The following is an 18,926-nucleotide window of genomic DNA, read 5'->3' as shown; positions in this document are numbered from 1 at the left end:
TCGCTAGTCTCCTATTCTTCTATCATGGGTCCATTGTCTAAGAATGAGCTCAGCTCTCTGAGAACTGATCTCATTTGGGAAAATGGTAACAGTTAAATTTGTTAAGATCTTATTAATTAATGAATGTGGCACAATGCTAAGAATTTTACAGATATCATCTGACCTCATCTTTATACAAGGTCTGTAAGATAAACACTACTATTGTCTCTTTTGTAAAAAACACTCAGAAAGATGACTTAACTTCTATATTTAAGAAAGTCATACAGGTAGTCAGCAAAGCCAATGTTCTTAATTATACCAATCTGGTTTCCTTTTCCTAAATGAGTCCACTGCCTTACCCAACAGATTTCATGCATTGCAACAATAGTGAAAACTGATCAATTTCTTCCCCTTAAAGACACAAGGGCTAGGTCCATTCATTCAACTAGGTTCTTGCCAATACCCTGGGCTCTGTTCCTCCCCTCTACCAATCCCTGGAGAAGTGCTGCTCAGGGCTGGCAGCTGCTGAAGCAGTCAACTCACCTGGAAGAGCTCCCGCTGGCACCCACACTGTAGGACTTGGCCTCAATGCCATGAAGACAGTCCTTAAGAGAGGAGATGAGGACACGGCAACGCTCATCATTGGCGACCCGGGACTGTTTGATAACCGCAATGGCTGTGAGCAGCGTCTCAATCGCATCACTGTAATCCCCTGACAGGGGACGGGTGGGAAAGGCCAAGGATGAGCAGAGGCAGTAATAACTGGACTAAAGGAGAGCTCAGGAGGACAAAAACAAGAGTAACTAGCTGTCCCAAAGAACCACTAGAAAATGACAAGGCAGATACTGACAGGTATTAAAACTGGCTGGATGACACTTAAATCCCAGTGACACAGAATCTGACACATCAGATGCTGCTCGTGGAAATACAAACTAGTACTATCCAAAGATGATAGTTTTTGACCCAGTAATTCTACAAAAACTGTTACATTTCTGTTCATAAATGTGTGTAAGAATGTTTCACTGTTATCTGCGGTATTAATCTTCAATAGGCCTTACTATATAAATTCAGAAGCATTGGTTTTATGGAATAAATATTACATAGTTGTTAAAATCATGAGATAAATAAATAAATTCATAAGTAGACAAAGTAATTCATGTAAAGTGTTAAGCATAGTACCAGACACAAAGTAAGGGCTCAATAAATGTTAGATATTATATATTGATATAATAAGTTGCTAAAATACAGTTAATGGAAAAAAAAAGTTGCAAAATTATGTTTTGTTTTGTTTTAATTTGACAGATAGAGTTAGACAGTGAGGAAGAGAGACAGAGAGAAAGGTCTTCCTTCCGTTGGTTCACCCCCCACATGGCCGCTACAGCCAGAACCACGCCGATCCGAAGCCAGGAGCCAGGTACTTCTTCCTGGTCTCCCTGGGGGTGCAGGCACCCAAGCACTTGGGCTATCACCCACTGCCTTCCCAGGCCACAGCAGAGAGCTGTATGTCCCATTTTTGTAAAATAATCGAAATTACATGTGTTGTCACATGCACAGAAAAAATTCCAGAAGAATATACAGTAAACTGTAAAAGGGAGTCTTACTGGTGGTCCTTATATAGAGGACTTTTACTTTTTAACATTGCATACTTTTATGAATTACTTCTATTCTATTCTATAATCACATGTATGCACATGTACATACACATTTTTAACAAGTTATGCTGCCATAAAAAACTAGCCCTTTCACTTCCCAAATCTGAGCAATGCCTGGCTTAAGGTCAGTGGCTACAGTTTGCATACTTGCACACTGCGCTTTCAAGCTAAGTCAAGAGCATGGAGAACAGAATACAAGGAAAGCATGAATCTAGACAGTGGTACAATGAAAAAGGACTGTAGCTGCTTCTGCAAAACAGCAATAGGTAAGAAACCCGGGAGGGCCTGTGAACCTAAGGAGGCCCACGAACAGCGGAATACCAACTCCACCCAGGCAGAGAATCTCTCCCTGGTTTCTAGGTACCTTCACTAAATATATGTGGTCTGAATGACCTGAAGGAGAACATCAAAAAGCAAGGGAGATACAATCAGTCACTGATCAACTCAGTATGAAGGTACCAACGGGGGGAAAAGGAACAATATGATAATTTTTGTTAAATTCCTCTGTATATTTCTAACTTGTTATAATGAATATGTATTACTTTTAAATTTAAAAACAATCATTCAGGCAGCACCATGGCTCACTAGGCTAATCCTCTGCCTGCAGTGCCAGCACCCGGGGTTCTGTGCCAGGTGCTCCTCTTCCAGTCCAGCTCTCTGCTGTGGCCCAGGAGTGCAGTGGAGGATGGCCCAAGTGCTTGGGCCCTGAACCCGCATGGGAGACCAGGAGGAAGCAACCTGGCTCCTGGCATCGGATCACTGACCATAGCGGCCATTTGGGGGGTGAACCAACATAAGGAAGACCTTTCTTTCTCTCCCTTTCTCTAACTCTGCCTGTCAAAAAAAAAAAAAAAAAAATTCAGATGTCAAGTTTTACAGCTAAAAATGAAAAATTACAGAAAATATATGTTAATATTTAGGGTAAATTTCTTTCTTATAAGATTGACAAGTTTACAGACATTCACATTCATCACATTCAATGTGAGAAATCCACTGGAAGGAAGTGAGCATGACTAAGTTAAACACAGACCAGAACCTGAAACTTCCTATAGCACCTTCTTTTCAGAAACAAAAAATTTCATACCTAGGGCTTTCATGTTCAAAGCTGTCTGTTCTGCCCATTTAAGCCTGAGAGCAGGACAAAAGTAAGGCTTCTGGAAGGGCAATATGACACCCAACAGGCTTGCCTACTTCTAATAAAGGCTATATGGAGGTCACCAAGTCTGCCTCGACTCCCAAATATAATGAGATTCTGTATCAAACCACCATTTGGTTGGGCCGGCGCCGCGGCTCACTAGGCTAATCCTCCACCTAGCGGCGCCGGCACACCGGGTTCTAGTCCCGGTCGGGGCGCCGGATTCTGTCCCAGTTGCCCCTCTTCCAGGCCAGCTCTCTGCTGTGGCCAGGGAGTGCAGTGGAGGATGGCCCAGGTGCTTGGGCCCTGCACCCCATGGGAGACCAGGAAAAGCACCTGGCTCCTGGCTCCTACCATCGGATCAGCGCGGTGCGCCGGCCGCAGCGCGCCGGCCGCGGCGGCCATTGGAGGGTGAACCAACGGCAAAGGAAGACCTTTCTCTCTGTCTCTCTCTCTCACTGTCCACTCTGCCTGTCAAAAAAAAAAAAAAAAAAAAAAAAACAAACCACCATTTGGTTAAGACGTAATTCCTACGAACTTCAGGACTATACCTGACACTGGATCCACTAAACAGACACTAGATCTTTGGACCAATCATTGAGATCAATATGTCCATGAGGCAGGAATTTCACTCTCCAACAAATACCACAATCAGGTGATACAGTCTAGGTATAAGTTGGTTCTGATGGAGGCAGGTCTAGGAACAAGCTAAGTAACACCAGTGCTTTCTAAAGCCAAGAAATCAGGTTACATGTTGATTGTCAAAGCATGCCACACTTGATAACAGTGTTCCTACTGGTTCTTGTTGAACTTTTACCAATGGAAACAACAAAACAAAGGAAAACTAAAGGTAATGGGCAAGCAGCAAAGGCAAGGGTGAATTACCTGCACTGGCTCCAGCTACTGCTTTGGAAATGGCACTGCTGGAAATTGCTCTGTTTCGCTTCATGATCTCTTCAAATTCAGCTTCACTCACTGTAGAGGGCGGAGGGCCCGAATCTCGGCTGCAGAGATAAGACCACTCCTGACTGCCCACACCCCTTACTGTTTTTACCATATACCACAGTATTGTTATTTAATTATGCCCTAGTGTATAATGTCTTCAATAGTTCTGGACATGTTCATGTGTCTTATGTGTTCATATTCTCTTCAAGGACAGGATTTCTATCATATGCTTTTGTGATTTTGCATGACCCAACAGCGCTAGACATTCACAGCTGCCACTCAAGGCACTCAATTTAATCAAGCTCCTTAAAAGGAGATCTGAAAGGACATGGTTTGGGTAAAGTGGTAAAGATGCAAACAAACCACCAGTACCACACACACACACACACACACACACACACACACACAAAAGGCCACTAACAAATGTGTAGTGCACTATTTCCCAAGACTCAACACTATGACAACAGATTACACAAGGGAAAACACAAGGATTCAGTGTTCACTTCTTCAGAGAGAACAAAATGTTTAACACTCTGCACCCTCCTATACCTGCTTAGATCTAAAAGGCACAAGATGGTCCTTACCTGCCATGGTGGTTATAGGGTGTAGAGGCCTTCATGTAAGTATCTGGTGGAGGCCCCACTGTAGCATTTGGTGGGGGGAAGAAGGCTGGATTGAGGTGAAGGGCAGGTGGGATGGCCCCAGGGGGAGGTACTGCCAGATGAGGAGGTAATCGAGGAGGGGGAGGCATGAGATGCTGGTAGTGGATGCCAGGAGGAGGGGGAGGAACCCCAAAGCTTGAGGAGAGAGGTGGTGGGGGTGGAATTGGGGGTGGGGGCAGACCCATCAAGGGAAGGGCTGAAGGAGGGCGATTGAAGTAGGGCAGCACGCTGGGGGGCTTATCCACACGAGCGGATGAGGGTACAAGGTTCTCAGAGGGTGTGGCCCGTCCATCTGCAGAATCACTAGACTCTCGGGAGTGGGCACGTGGAGGTATTCCTGCAAAGTACAACAGAGCCAATGTTATTGCCCATGGTTCAGACATCTCAGCAAGTCATGAGACACCACACCGAGGAAGCAGCTGAAAAAGAAGGTAACATCATCCATCACCTTTTCTTTGGCTGTGGAAAAAGAGATCAAAAGCATCTCAGTTAAGACATACACCCAGGAAGTAATACCACCCTAAATCAGGTATGCCAAAGGATGCTTGTTTTTTATCCAGAACTGAGCGATTCGGAACACATTTAATTCACCCTTAGATTTGTTTCCTATTTTTAAATGCAGAAGGATCCTAATGCCCTAGGAGAAAACAAGTTCATTGATGATCAACTGAATTCCTGTTGACTTGAAATCCCACATCCCTGAAAGCGTTCAAGCCTCTCTCCTTAGACCAGTATTAACTAGTTCACATTCTCCATCTAGTTGCACATTTGTAATGTTCTCTCTGCCACAGTGCTGTAGTTAGGAAGGAAAAAAGGGAAAGGCAGGGAATTGGTAGCACTTTATCCACATACCCAAAGTGTGATTCCAGTGGGAAAGAGATTCACATGAAGAGTGGTAGATTGGAGGTTAAGTGAGAGGTAAAGATAAAACAGAAGATAAGCCAAGAAATGATCAGCCCACAGAATGAGCAGATGGCATCCAGATGACAGCAGGGACTCTCTAACAAAAGCTTGGTATAAAACATGGCTCAAATCTAGAGAAATGCTACTTCATTTCAACCCCTCAGGGTAGCCTGCCAGGAACATAGTAGGCTAGTGTACAACATAGGCTCAGAACACGCTGGGATATAGCTGGAAGCATGGCTTCTGACACTGTCAAGTCACTGGGTTAAGGTATGCTCTACTTTCCCTCCACATTTGCTGCCAACAGCATCTCTGTCCCACCAGATTCCCACGACCATGCAGTCATGTTCTGCTCTATTAATCAGGATTACCCTGGTAAATTAGAGAGAGGGAACAAATTTTCATTAAACTCAACAGTCAATCCTAACTTCTGAGTAAAGCCTATGGTAAAATCAGCTACACTTCCAACCACTTTACTCTCTTTACTACAGTATACTGAGCGCTATCACAGCACTGTTGGGTTCTTTAACCTCTCACACACATGGCAACTTCCTCCTTCCTAGATTCTCATAAACTGAAGGAAGATTTAAAGCAAGTGTGTTCCTGACAGTTAATCTCTTCCCAGCTACTGTTCCCACATCTGCAAGAAATGTCCCCAGAAAAGCAACCATTTTTAAGCAGGAATCCACAAGCAATCATTTTCTTTTCAGCAAGAAAGGTAACACCAAGAAGTAAATAGCTGAGTAGAAAGGTGAAAATACGGCCTGCGCCTGGCTCACTGGACTAATCCTCCGCCTGTGGCGCCGGCACCCCGGGTTCTAGTCCTGGTCGGGGCACCGGATTCTGTCCCGGTTGCTCCTCTTCTAATCCAGCTCTCTGCTGTGGCCCGGGAGTGCAGTGGAGGATGGCCCAGTTCCTTGGGCCCTGCACCCGCATGGGAGACCAGGAGGAAGCTCCTGGCTCCTGGCTTCGGATCGGCACAGTGCACCGGCCGTAGTGCGCCAGCCATGGAGGCCACTTGGGGGGTGAACCAACGGAAAAAGGAAGATCTTAAAAAAAAAAAAAAAAAAAAAAAAAAAGGTGAAAATGTTATCTCAGTGTAGTTATGAAATGATGCATCTTAGCAAAGTCAGGAAATGGTTGAATCAGAAAGACTCTGAAACAGAAGGAACTTGAAAATGCAAGTTTTCAAGGAAAAAAAGTGTGTGCCTTAACTTAATACAGAACAATGGGAGCCCACACAATAGTCACCTAGGCTCACAATCTAGTTGAAAGAACAGTTGTTCCTATGCAAGAGAGAAATGGCCATATTTCCACCTGAGGATACATCCATTTTGCTCTATTTTGAGAGCTGGACTTAGGCCGTGACAGGATATAGGTAATGGACCTCTGCCATCCCCATCTTTGCAGTTGGCTGTCTGAGGCAGGGCTCTGCAGGGTGGTAGCACCTTGTGGTCAGGACAATCTAATGTCTGGTTCTCAGTCTTCCACAGGTTTGGAAAGTCAATTTTACAGTTCACCAATGAATGATTAGGTCTTAGGAGGTTGACTCATGCTAACCAAACTCAAAAGAGACTGATTCATAAACCAGAATGCTGATTTATTAATTTACAATGAGAATTATAACTGCCAAGCAGACTGGAATTCTTCTGTCCGCTGGTCAGTGCACTCTTCCCAGCAAGAATGCCTAGTTGGGAAACCAAATTAGAGTAAGAAGGTGGCATACGGGAATAAGACAAATTTAAGGGACACTATCATCAAGCTAAGGTAGTTATGCTGCCTTTTAAAAAAAAAAATATTTTATCTATCCCTTCGAAAGGTAGAGTTACAAACAAAGAGACGGAGAGAGAGAAGGTCCTCCATCCGTTGGTCCACTCCCCAAATGGCTACAACAACCAGAGCTGAGCCAATCCAAAGCCAGGAGCAGAAGTTCTTCTGGGTCTCCCATGCAGGTGCAGGGACCCAAATACTTGGGCCACCCTCCACTGTTCTCCCAGGCCATAGCAGAGAGCCAGATCGGAAGAGGAACAGCCAGGACACGAACTGGCAGCCACCCAGGACACCTGCACCATAGGCAGAGGCCCAGTCCACTACTTCACAGCACTGGCCCTGCAACTTCCTTTACTAATGAAATACATTAGTATCTGCCAAGCAGATTAAAATATGGTTATTGAAAAAGAGTGCCCTGCTCCCTGGACAATGCTGGAGAAACAACATTCAATTTTCCAGCACTCCCGCTTGATTCCTTACAGAGCACCCTCCCATTGTATGTTTATAACAGGATCACAGTCCTCTTGATATATCAACATTTTTGGGGTGGCTGATTCTTGGTAATTTTATTAGAAAGAGGCATATATTACAATAAAGTTCACTTACTGTATATAAACGTTTAGATAAAAACACAAAATTTAGGGTTGACAGGAATTTGAAACACCACATTATTAGTTCAGAGGGGAAAACTGGCCCTGCTAAGCAATAAACTGATTCCTCAAGGTCACACAATAAGTTAGTGGAAGAACCAAACTAACCTGAACCTATCTGACTCCCAGCATAGTGCTGTCTTTTACATACACCTCACTTTTTTTGGGCTACCTATTGACCATGCCACTACCCACAGTCACCATCAAGATCCCCCAAACTCCTCCACATTGTAGGCTGAGTCCACATCACAGAAAACAAACCCACAAAATTCCCCCCCTTCATACAGATGGTCTCCACGTACCCCCTCTTGGGACTCGGACGCACTCACGTTTCCGAGCCTGTGCCTCAAACTGTGATAGGTTCTGCCGGGTGGCCGGCCTCACATCCACTTTTTCTCCATTAAGAACTTTTCCTGGAAGAAGTTCCAACAATTTGTGGACAGAGTTTTCAGAGGCTACCACCACCTCAGCATACCTTGAGGAAGAGAAATTAACAATGAGTGAAATCTACTAGGCAACTGAGAGAAAAACAAAGAAATTCTCTTCCACTTTGAGTAAAATATGGTAAAGCATTCTCACTAAATTAAATACACACATACACCTATGAACAACAAAAAGGTGTCAGCCAAAAATCTTCCTATCTTTTGGAATTAAAAATAAGCCATTTGTTGCTCCTCAACAAACAGACACCCCAGTACATGGTAGCTAGGCAGGTGCTCATTTTAAGGCAGGTCGCAAAACCAAGGCAGGAAGCTGGGCCAGGGGTGGGAGGGATTAAAATTTCAGGGCCAAAACACAGTGCAGATCTGTTATTCCAATGGTGACAAACTAAAAGGGGCTTTGCAAATCCAGACCTCACCCTTTGGACTGGCCATTTGCTCGATTCTCTGCAAATTTCAACTCCACCACATCATAGACTCCTATAGAGCGAATAACCTGGATCAGCTGCTGGTCTGTGGTCCACTGGGGCCGGCAAGATGAAAAAGGAAGAAATGTCAAGAGCTACATGCCCCCTGCCCCCATAGTGTCCCAAACCCTACCCCCAAACCTAGGATTCTGGCCACAACCATGACCTCCCAGAGGAATCCCAAAGTCCAGCAGTATTTCAATGAGTGTAGGCTTTTTTTTATTGTCCTCACCCATACAGAATTCCAAAATGACGACCCCTCCCAACCTCCACCTTTAAAGATTAAGAAGATTAAAACCTTTCTTAACTTTGACTGTCAATTGGTCTGGCTGGTCATCAGTCCAAACACTGATTGTTAACAACTTTGAATTAAGATCTGACAGGCTAGGGCTTACCACTGCCAGAACTTTTACCTCAGTATATACATTTCATAACTTGGAAAAACCACCCTTAACACCAGCGCCAAAGTATGTCACACAGTAACTTTTTCAGAATGACAGTCACCTCCTACCCCAAGTGTACAACAGCTATCAAAGTCTTTTTTTGATCCCCATAACCCACTATAATACATGACCACCAAGAGTTCAAGGTGTTCACTAAATCTCATTCCACATATGACCCTGCTAGACATAAAGCCCTAGGGTCAGGGGCAGTAACAAGATGGCAGAAAAGGCAACTACCCACTTAATCATTGCTTTCTTCAGCACCAGTACGTCCTCAGGATAGTTCTCTTTCAGAGATCAATCCAACCTGATCCCAGGAAAAAGAAATCCAACCCCATCAGAGCACAAAACAGTGCAACAGTGGTTTCTGAAAATGCCATTACCTCCCAGTGCTCTCCCTCCAGCCCACCCATAAACCTTTTTGGTTACCCATGCTCACCCAGGAAAAGCTGCCCACATAGACTGCAGCTCGTCTGTTCCGCAGGCCACTGTAGGTATACAGAATTGCAGGAGTCTTGTTGTTGGGCTTGGGAGAAGGCTCCTGGCGAACAGGAGGCGGTGGCTCAGTGCTGCTACTTCTGTCATCTGAGGGTTGTGAGGTGGCTGTCAGCACATCATCATACAGGTCAATCTGATCTGTGTTGTTGAACTCTGGGTCCTAAGAGAGGGGTCAGCAAAGGCAGTTTGCAAACCTTTCCTTCTGTTCATTCTATTTCACTCTAACTCACTTAGAATCTTGTCAAATACTTTGTCCCTACCTCTGCTCCTAATATCAGCTTCCTGCTAATGCAGACCATGGGAAGAGGCAGGTGATGGATCAAATCGCTGAGTTCCTGCCATCCATGTAGGAGACAGGGACTGAGTTCTTGTCTCCCAGCCTCAGCCTGGTTCAGCCCTGGCTGTTTCAAGTATTTGGGGAGTAAACTAATGGATGGGAGCTCTCTCTCTCTCTCTGCCTCTAAAATAAATAAAATTTTAAAAATTTTGTTTTTCAAAAGGCACATGGTGAATAAATAAGCAAACTAAGAACACACTACATATATCTGCTATTATTATCAATGATGTCAGTTTCCAAAAACTACATCTGTGATACATCAATGAAAAGTTATTTTCAACATCTTATACTATTTCTAAAATAAGTTTTTGTTTTTTTGTTTTTTTTTTTTGACAGGCAGAGTGGACAGTGAGAGAGAGAGACAGAGAGAAAGGTCTTCCTTTGCCGTTGGTTTACCCTCCAATGGCCGCCGCGGCCGGCACGCTGCGGCCGGCGCACCGCGCTGATCCGATGGCAGGAGCCAGGAGCCAGGTGCTTTTCCTGGTCTCCCATGGGGTGCAGGGCCCAAGCACCTGGGCCATCCTCCACTGCACTCCCTGGCCACAGCAGAGAGCTGGCCTGGAAGAGGGGCAACCGGGACAGAATCCGGCGCCCCGACCGGGACTAGAACCCGGTGTGCCGGCGCCGCTAGGCGGAGGATTAGCCTAGTGAGCCGCGGCGCCGGCCTAAAATAAGTTTTATATAAAACTGACAATAAGTATTTTAACAGGAAATAGAGTAAATTTATATAAAGCAAGGGAAAAACATGCTAAAATTGGTACCAAAGAACAAAAAAGACTGGGACTTATTCAATTAAACCCTTCAATTTATTCAAGTGATTTTAGGGAAGTTCTCAAGTCCACAGTACAACACCTCATTTTTCTAATAACCATCGATGAAACATTAAAAGAACAAAAAGGAAGAGAACAACTTCAGTGGGTTTTCTTAAGTTCTATTTCTCTCATTTCAATATTATTATTTGAGAGTGAAACAGAGACAGCACTCCTATCTGCTCACTTCCCAAATTCTCGCAATAGCCAGGGCTGAGACTAGGCCAGGCTGACACCAGGAGTTAGGAATTCAACCCAGTTTCCCACAGGAATGGCAGGGACCCAACCACTTGAGCCATCATTGCTGCCCTAAAGGTCTGTATTAGCATGAAACTAGAATCGAGAGTGAGAATTGAGACTAGAACCCAGGCATTCCAACATGGGATATGAGTGTTCTAACCACTAGGCCAAACACATGCTCCCCTAAGTTCTATTTCTCAAGTGATATGCAGACCCAATAGATTATGATAACACTTATATAGGAGACATTTCTGAGCTATACCAAAGATGTCTAATAACACAAAAAACACTTTAAGTTACCTAAAGTGTAAGGTTCAGAAAATAAGAACCTCTAGCAGGGGTGGGCATCTGGTCTAGTAAAGACGCTGCCTGTGATGCTGGCATCCCCCTTGCCTGGGTTCCGTTCTTTGCTCTGCTCCTGATTCCAGCTTTCTGCTACTGTGCACCCAGGGAGCAGCAGGTGATGGCTCTATTACTTGGGTACCTGCCACCCATAAAGGAGACCTGGACTGAATTCTGGGTTCCTAGATTCAGCCTGGCCCAGCCCCAGGGTTGTGGAAATCCAGGGAGTAACTAATAGATGGAAAATCTCTTTCAAATAAAAAAATAAGAACAATATATCACATAATAAGTTAAGCCAAAGTAAGCATTTACAATATGAATGGCATTCTGGAGGAAAAAAAGATGCACACTTGGGGCTGGTGCTGTGCAACAGCAGGCTACACCTCTGCCTGCTGCATCAGCATCCCGTATGGGCGCCAGTTCATGTCCCGGCTGCTCCTCTTCCAATCCAGCTTTCTGCTATGGCCCGAGAAAGCAGCAGAAGACAGCCCAAGTGTTTGGGCCCCTACACCCACGTAGGAGATCTGGAAGAAGCTCCTGGCTCCTGATCAGCTCAGCTCCAGCCACTGCGGCCATCTGGGGGATGAACCAGCAGATGGAAGACCTTTCTCTCTGACTCTCCCTCTCTCTGTAACTCTACCTCTTAAATAAATAAATATAATTTACACTTTATCTATGTTATACAAATAGACATGTATTATTATATACCAAAACTTCTCAAACCACAAGATAACATTTCCAAACATTCACACATTGCTAACGATGATGCTGCCAAAATGATAGACAATAAGAAGTTCAATGTGTTTTAGAGAAACTAACTCATCCACATTGCTGTTACCTTTTTAAAAAGCAAAGAAAGAGTGCACTTAAGTTAAGAAACAATTTCTCTAACATAGGACAGGCAGCTCTAGTAACTTTCTCCTTCCAGTATCATCACAAGAACTCCTGATGCTGAATTGAGACTAGAGCAAAAATCCATGACCAAACATACACATACAACTTTTTCTTAAAAAGTTTTCTAAAAAAAAAAAAAAGAAAGAAAAAAGAAAAAGGACTTGTTTACTTGAGAGGCAGAGGGCAGAGTTACAGAGAGAAAACAGGGAGAGACAGGTGACAGGTCTTCCATCCACTGGTTACTTCCCAAATGGCTCAACAGGTGGAGCTGAGCCAGGCCAAAGCCAGGAACTAGGACCTTCTTCCAGGTCTCCCACACAGAGGCAGGGACCCAAGACTTGAGCCATCCTGCTTTCCCAAGCCATTAACAGGAGATGGATTGGAAGTGGAGCAGCTGGGATTCAATCTGGCACCCATATTGGATGCTGGTGCCTCAGGTGGATGCTTAACCTACTACATCAGAGAGCCAGTCCATACACAGAACTTTTGTAATCCTCAAACCATCACAAACTTTGGAAATAATCTTTTACTTTTTCAGTTTACCTGAATTATAGTGGAAGAAGACAGTAAGACAATGATCTTGAATTGTTCTGACAGTGAAAAGGAAAGATTCTACTTCCTGAAACATGTAAATAAACTACAATATTACAAATAGCGTAAGAAACCCCACAGAAGAAAGGCTGAAACCTCATACAAGTATGACAGAGGGAATGGCAACAGAGCAAAAGTTCCAGAAAAGCACAACACTGATCTGCATAGCCAAGCCTATACAAAAGAATCTGTAAGAACAGGGTCCAGGGGCCGGTACTATGGCATAGTGGGTTAAGCTGCTGCCTGTGAGGCCGGCATCCCAGGAGTGCCCACTGGGGTCTCCAATGCTTCACTTCGATCCAGCTCGCTGCTAATGCACCCGAGAAGACAGCATGGCCCAAGTCCTGGGGCCCCTGTACCCGCATGGGAGACCTGCAGAAGCTCCTGGCTCCTAACTTGGGACTGGCCCAGAGTGAATGGATCGATGGCCACCACCCCTCTCTGTAACTCTGCCTTTCGAATAAAATAAATCTTTAAAAAACAAAACAAAAAACTAAGGACACAGAAGTACAAGGAGAGAAGGGAACAGTAGAGCATGAGGGTAGATAACAACTTGAGAAAAGTGAGGTCAGCTGGGGCTACTGACATTTGATGTATAAGAAACCTTCGTATTTCACCACCTTTCTACTTCCAAACCACTCTAAATCTAAACAAATCACTTATCTACTCACAAAACAGGTAGGGTGATTTGCCCTTGTGGTTCAAAGTAAAGTCACTTGATCCTATCTGATGTTCTAATCCTTAGATCACATGAGTAAGCCCTTGGTATCTGCAGGTCCTGCATGGATACAACTATGGATGAAAAATATTTGGGGGAGGAGCAGGCATCATGGCGTGGCAAGCTGTAGGGTCCCCTGAAACACCTGCATTCCTTAGTGGCAGTACGAGTCCTGGCTGCTCCGCTTCAGATCCAGCTTCCTGCTAATACACCTAGAAAACACTGGATAATGCCTCATGTTTGATTTTCTGAAACCCACATGGCTTCTGGCTTCTGCCTGGCCCAGCTTCAGCTGCTGTTGACATCTGAGGCTTGAACCAGTAAACAGAAGCGCTCTCTCTCTCTCTCCTTTCAGGCACAGCAGTTGTCATTTGGAACACCTGCATTTCATATGGAACTAGGTTCAAGTCCTGATTAGATTCCTGATTCTGGCTATCTGCTGACTTGTGCCCTGGGAGGCAACAAGTGATGGTTCAAGTACTTGGGTCACTGCTACCTACATGGGAGACCTGTATTAAGTCTCAGTTCCTGGTATTTGGGGAATGAAATCAGTGGGTGGGATGTCTATATTGCTCTGCTTCTCAAATAAAACAAGTTTAAGGAATTTTAAAGTATAAGTTTATTTAAAAAAATTTAAAAAGATAAAAAAATCATAACAATTATTTACATTCCACTACACAATTTCACATAAGGGATCTGAAGATCCACAGGGAAGGGGCGGCCCAGAATCAATCTTCTGAAGACACCAAGGGACAATTATACATCACACCAAGGTTATTCCCTTACCCAAATCAAGAATTTTCAAATGAAATTTAAAGAGAATAAGGATATATATCAGCTTGGATACTCAATGGAGCCAAACTGGGATTTCTTTCATGCAGCAGCTGTGACTCAAAGATGTTTCTAAGTGGTAATATAAAAATGATCACTGAAAATTATAGAATGAAGTAACACCCCAATATGGACTGCTCAGAGACCAAATGTCATCACCAGGAAATACTTCGTACTATAAGCTTATGCAACCAATATACTCTTTCAAGTAGAAAGATCAGCCCAGCTCTGGACATTGCGGACATTTGGGGAGTGAACCAGTAGATGGAAGACCTCCCTCTGCGCCTCGACCTTTCTGTAACTCTGCCTTTCAAATAAATAAATCTTAAAGACCTGTTTAGAAACGAAAGGATTCAATGAACACAAAACTGTCACAAGATTCAAGACCTCTCTTGGCCTCTGAGCCTCAGGTCAGAGAAGTTGGTGGGAACTGTTTAGGGCAGGCCCCTTAAGGGTTCTACTGAAGAAACAAGGTATCAAGCTGTGTTTGTATTTGAATATGCTAGCATCACCAATGCATTTTATTTGTTCAGCTGTAAGGGTATGAGGTTTTTCCAATTACCAAAGTTGATGATTTATGCAGTGAATTAGGTTAAGAGTTTAAGTGAAAAAAAAAAAAAAGGCACTAACTTTGAAAGCTTCATTCCAGATTAAAGAGACTATACATACTTAATACTAAATAAGTATCTCAGGGCGAATTATGCTCAAAGGCATGGACAGAACTGTGATGTCTCAAGTGCTTAGTAAACAAAAGGGAACTTTAATATAGGATTTTCTCCACTTGTATGCTCAATGTCCCTATATATTTTTTTAAAGATTTATTTATTTATTTGAAAGTCAGAGTTACACACAGAGAGAGGCAGAGAGAGAGAGAGAGAGAGAGAGAGAGATCAATCTTCCATCCGATGGTTCACTCCCCAGATGGCTGCAATGGCTGGAGCTGCGCCCATCCAAAGCCAGGAGCCCGGAGCTTCTTCCCAGTCTCCCACGTGGGTGCAGGGGCCCAAGGACTTGGGCCATCCTCTACTGCTTTCCCAGGGCATAGCAGAGAGCTGGATCGGAAGTGGAGCAGCTGAGTCTTGAACCGGCACCCATATGGGATGCCGGTGCTTCAGGCCAGGGTGTTAACCCGCTTGTGCCACAGCGCAGGCCCCTTGGCCCCTTAATGTCCCTATATTTTAACTCCGGTCTTTCTGGGGGAAGTAACTACCCTATTTTTTCTCAGCAACCAACTTGATACCATTGTTTCTTTTAATTGTAACCATGACTCAAGTGTTTGGTCTTATGACAATTCTCAGGGCTCTCATCTCACATCCTCCTTGTACCTATTACTCTCCATTGTCACTGTTCATTCTCACCCACCAGGACCGGAACCTGTTTGGAGTACTGTTTTGGGTACAGGGATTCAATTTTTTTTCTCTTTACCTCATTAGTCCTGACACATGCTCAGTAAACAGAAGAAACTCAATAAATACTTGCTGATTCAAGTAAGAGAAGCACTTATATACTGTGGGTACCACAGTAAGAGAACCACTTACTACTGTGCAATGTCTGCCTCAGCACAAGGAAGAGGCCAAAACACAAGGAGTGGCAGGGCTGTTACCTTCCAGCCCAAGAGGGCAACTGGGAGGCTTTTGCAGTACATTGTTTTTAAACATTAAGGGAACAAGCACCACTAGGGTCTTACCATAAACTGTATAAAGCTGGGGACCAAGGTACATGGTCCAGCTTGGGGCAAATCAGTAACATGCTTGAAACATTCTAAAACACGATTTGTAATGGATATCTTCCAACCAAGCCAGTGTCTAACACCCTAGCCAGACAAGGGTTTTTGCCATTTTGTAGCAGTTTCCAGATTTCACTAAAACCAGCTTTGCCAAAAATTAACTCATGTATGGGGGGAGGGGGGAAGAGTGCCCGTTCCTTTACTTTCCACAAGACATAAGGCATTCAAAATCTACATTTTCTTCAACTTGCCCAGTATCAAAAATTCTACGTCATTTGTATAAATGTCTATTAGAATCTAAATACTCCTTTTGGCCTCTCAGATCATTTTTTTTTTTAAAGTTCTTTTTAAATTAAAGAGAACAAATTGCTAAGATCAATGTCAACCCTAACAGAGCAGTGAATACTGGACAGTATTCACCTATGAGTAATATCGTTTAAAAACTTAAAATCTTACTTCCTCAGACCAAATGTGGCTAGTGATCAAGGACCCTGTTCTGCCTATTTCCCAAAGTCAATCAGTACCACTGTTATCAGTCCATAGATAAGGAATTACACACAGAGAGAAAAGTTTCATTAAAGACAGAAAAGAACTAGAGGGCTTTATTTTCCTGTTATCTTGTAAAGAAAAACAAAAGAACCCACAGGGCCAGCGCTGTGGTGCAGCAGGTTCACAGCCTGTCCTAAAGCACCGGCATCCCACATGGGCACCGGTTCAAGACCTGGCTGCTCCACTTCCAATCCAGCTCTCTGTTACGGCCTGGGAAAGCAGAAGATGGCCCAAGTCCTTGGGCCCCTGCAACCGCATGGGAGAACTGGAAGAAGCTCCTGGCTTCAGATCAAATAGGCGCAACTCCAGCCATTGCAGCCAACTGGGGAGTGAACCATCAGATCATCAGATGGAAGCCCTCTCTCTCTCTCTGTGTAACTCTTTCAAATAAATCTCTAAAAAAAAAAAAAGAAAAAGAAAAAAAAAAAGGAAAAAAACAAAACCCATACAAAGAATTGGTAAAAGTCTGAGTTAAAGGACATCGAAAACTCAGGAAAGCAATGGTCTTGTAACTAAATGAACATTCTAAACTCTTCTCTTTGATCCATAATTATTTGACTTGTCCAAACTTAGAAAAACATCATGTATTTAAGTAGTCATATGTAGATGATGCCAGTTTAACAAGGACGTAGGAAAACAGCTATTAAAAATATACAACATTCTGAGCCGGCGCCGTGGCTCAATAGGCTAATCCTCCACCTAGCGGCGCCGGCACACCGGGTTCTAGTCCTGGTTGGGGCGCCGGATTCTGTCCCGGTTGCCCCTCTTCCAGGCCAGCTCTCTGCTATGGCCAGGGAGTGCAGTGGAGGATGGCCCAGGTGCTTGGGCCCTGCACCCCATGGGAGACCAGGAAAAGCACCTGGCTCCTGGCTCCTGCCATCGGATCAGCGCGGTGCGCCGGCTGCAGCGGCGGCCATTGGAGGGTGATCCAACGGCAAAGGAAGACCTTTCTCTCTCTGTCTCTCTCTCTCACTGTCCACTCTGCCTGTCAAAAAAAAAAAAAAAAAAAAAAAGAAAAATATACAACATTCTCTGGTGAAATGAAAACATAAAGAGACAATCACTTCCAACTTAGGATATGTGAATGGGTCTACATCTGCTTTTTAGCTACTTTGCCCAATGTTCTTTACCCTTTCCTCCCGAGAACAATACACAAAATTTATTACATTAAAATGTCGATGTACTTCTCAAGACCGGAGTCAAGCTACTTATAAAAGACTCAACTCAAAAGCAATTGCAATGGAGCAAAACTGAACGTTAAAGTATCTCAAGTGCAGTGCCTTCGTACCTTCATGCTGGAGAGGACACTTCTCCAGCTAGTCTGCCAGACCAAACAGCTATCAACATTGTTCTCACCAACCCGCAGCAAACATAATTCCGATTTTTAAGTGTGCTAAGTCTTTGAGGAGACTGCCACCCAACTTTTGCTTCCTTGGGGAGCAAGTTCCACAGGTTGATTCACCATTCTATTACAGTTGATTTTTATATGCTCTTAAATCAAACCCTTCAAAATTAAGCCTGAAGGTTCAAATTAACATTAAGCAGAATACTCAGTAACCTTTAAAGTCTCCGCTAGGGGGAAAATTTCGGACTCCAGAGTTGTGTTCAAGACTCGGACTGGCACAGCTTGGCACTGGCACATCGTGAAACCAGTGCGAGTTACTGGAGATGATTCCTCGGCCGATCGAGGAAAAGCCCAAAGCTCCCAAGGACCACCGCCACCCTCTCACCTGGTTGAACTCCTCATCAGCGTATATATCAATCAAGTCCACTCCTTCTGACATGGCTCCGAAGGAAGCTCTCGAGCCCGGAGAATGGACAAAGTAAGAAAGACGCCACTGTGGTAGTCAGAAGAGGGCAACAATTAGAAGGCACGACGGGCCCGGCCCGAGCGCAGGGCGATGGTTGCCCACATCCCGTCTCCAGAGACGCAGCATCCCGGCCGCCCGAGCCCGGCCCCACCCGCCCCGCCCCGCCCCCGGCCTCGCGCCGCCCCCCCGCTCTCCCAGGCCGCCCGGGCTCGCGGGGCGCGCTGCCCATCACCCTCGGGCCCGGCGCGGGGGGCGCCGCGTCGGCGCCGCAGCTGCCGGTGGCGCGACAGGCTAGTCCAGGCCTCGGCTCCCAAGGGCCTTCGGGCAGGGCTGCGAAGAACACGGCGGCGATGCCCGCAGGCCCAGCCTGCCCGCACCTGCCCAGGCCCCGAGGCGACCCCGGCCTCAGCGCCTTTGGGTCCCAGAGCTCCATCCGCCTCCGCCTCTCATCCCGGCCCAATCCTCGCCCCCGGCTAGGCCTGTCCCACTCCCTCCCCACAGACCCGGCCCGGCGCGCTTGGCCCCTCCCTCAAG

At 45.0% G+C, this 18,926-nt stretch overlaps 1 protein-coding gene across 19 annotated transcripts in view; it reads right to left on the bottom strand.

Moving 5' to 3' along the window:
• CPSF7 (cleavage and polyadenylation specific factor 7) overlaps positions 1-18,926 on the bottom strand; it is a 30,606-nt gene that overhangs the window by 11,419 nt on the left and 261 nt on the right. For 11 of the 19 annotated variants that reach the window (XR_007914312.2, XR_011387002.1, XM_070069770.1 and 8 more), the window contains exons 2-8: positions 18,312-18,419; positions 9,486-9,704; positions 8,556-8,659; positions 7,999-8,171; positions 4,296-4,710; positions 3,652-3,770; positions 523-691 (exon numbers count right to left, since the gene is read on the bottom strand). Coding sequence is in view for 16 of the 19 variants with exons in the window: in XM_070069770.1 (XP_069925871.1) it covers positions 523-691; positions 3,652-3,770; positions 4,296-4,710; positions 7,999-8,171; positions 8,556-8,659; positions 9,486-9,704; positions 18,312-18,365 (1,253 nt within the window). In the remaining 3 variants the exon portion in view is untranslated. Of the gene's footprint in view, positions 1-522; positions 692-3,651; positions 3,771-4,295; positions 4,711-7,998; positions 8,172-8,555; positions 8,660-9,485; positions 9,705-18,311; positions 18,420-18,769; positions 18,916-18,926 lie in introns of those variants that run through there. The other 8 variants (XM_008274414.4, XM_070069777.1, XM_070069774.1 and 5 more) reach the window with 4 other exon arrangements.

Source organism: Oryctolagus cuniculus, chromosome 1 (assembly GCF_964237555.1).
Source record: "Oryctolagus cuniculus chromosome 1, mOryCun1.1, whole genome shotgun sequence".
Taxonomy (NCBI): Eukaryota; Metazoa; Chordata; class Mammalia; order Lagomorpha; family Leporidae; genus Oryctolagus; species Oryctolagus cuniculus.
This window is presented reverse-complemented; position numbering and strand designations above follow the sequence as displayed.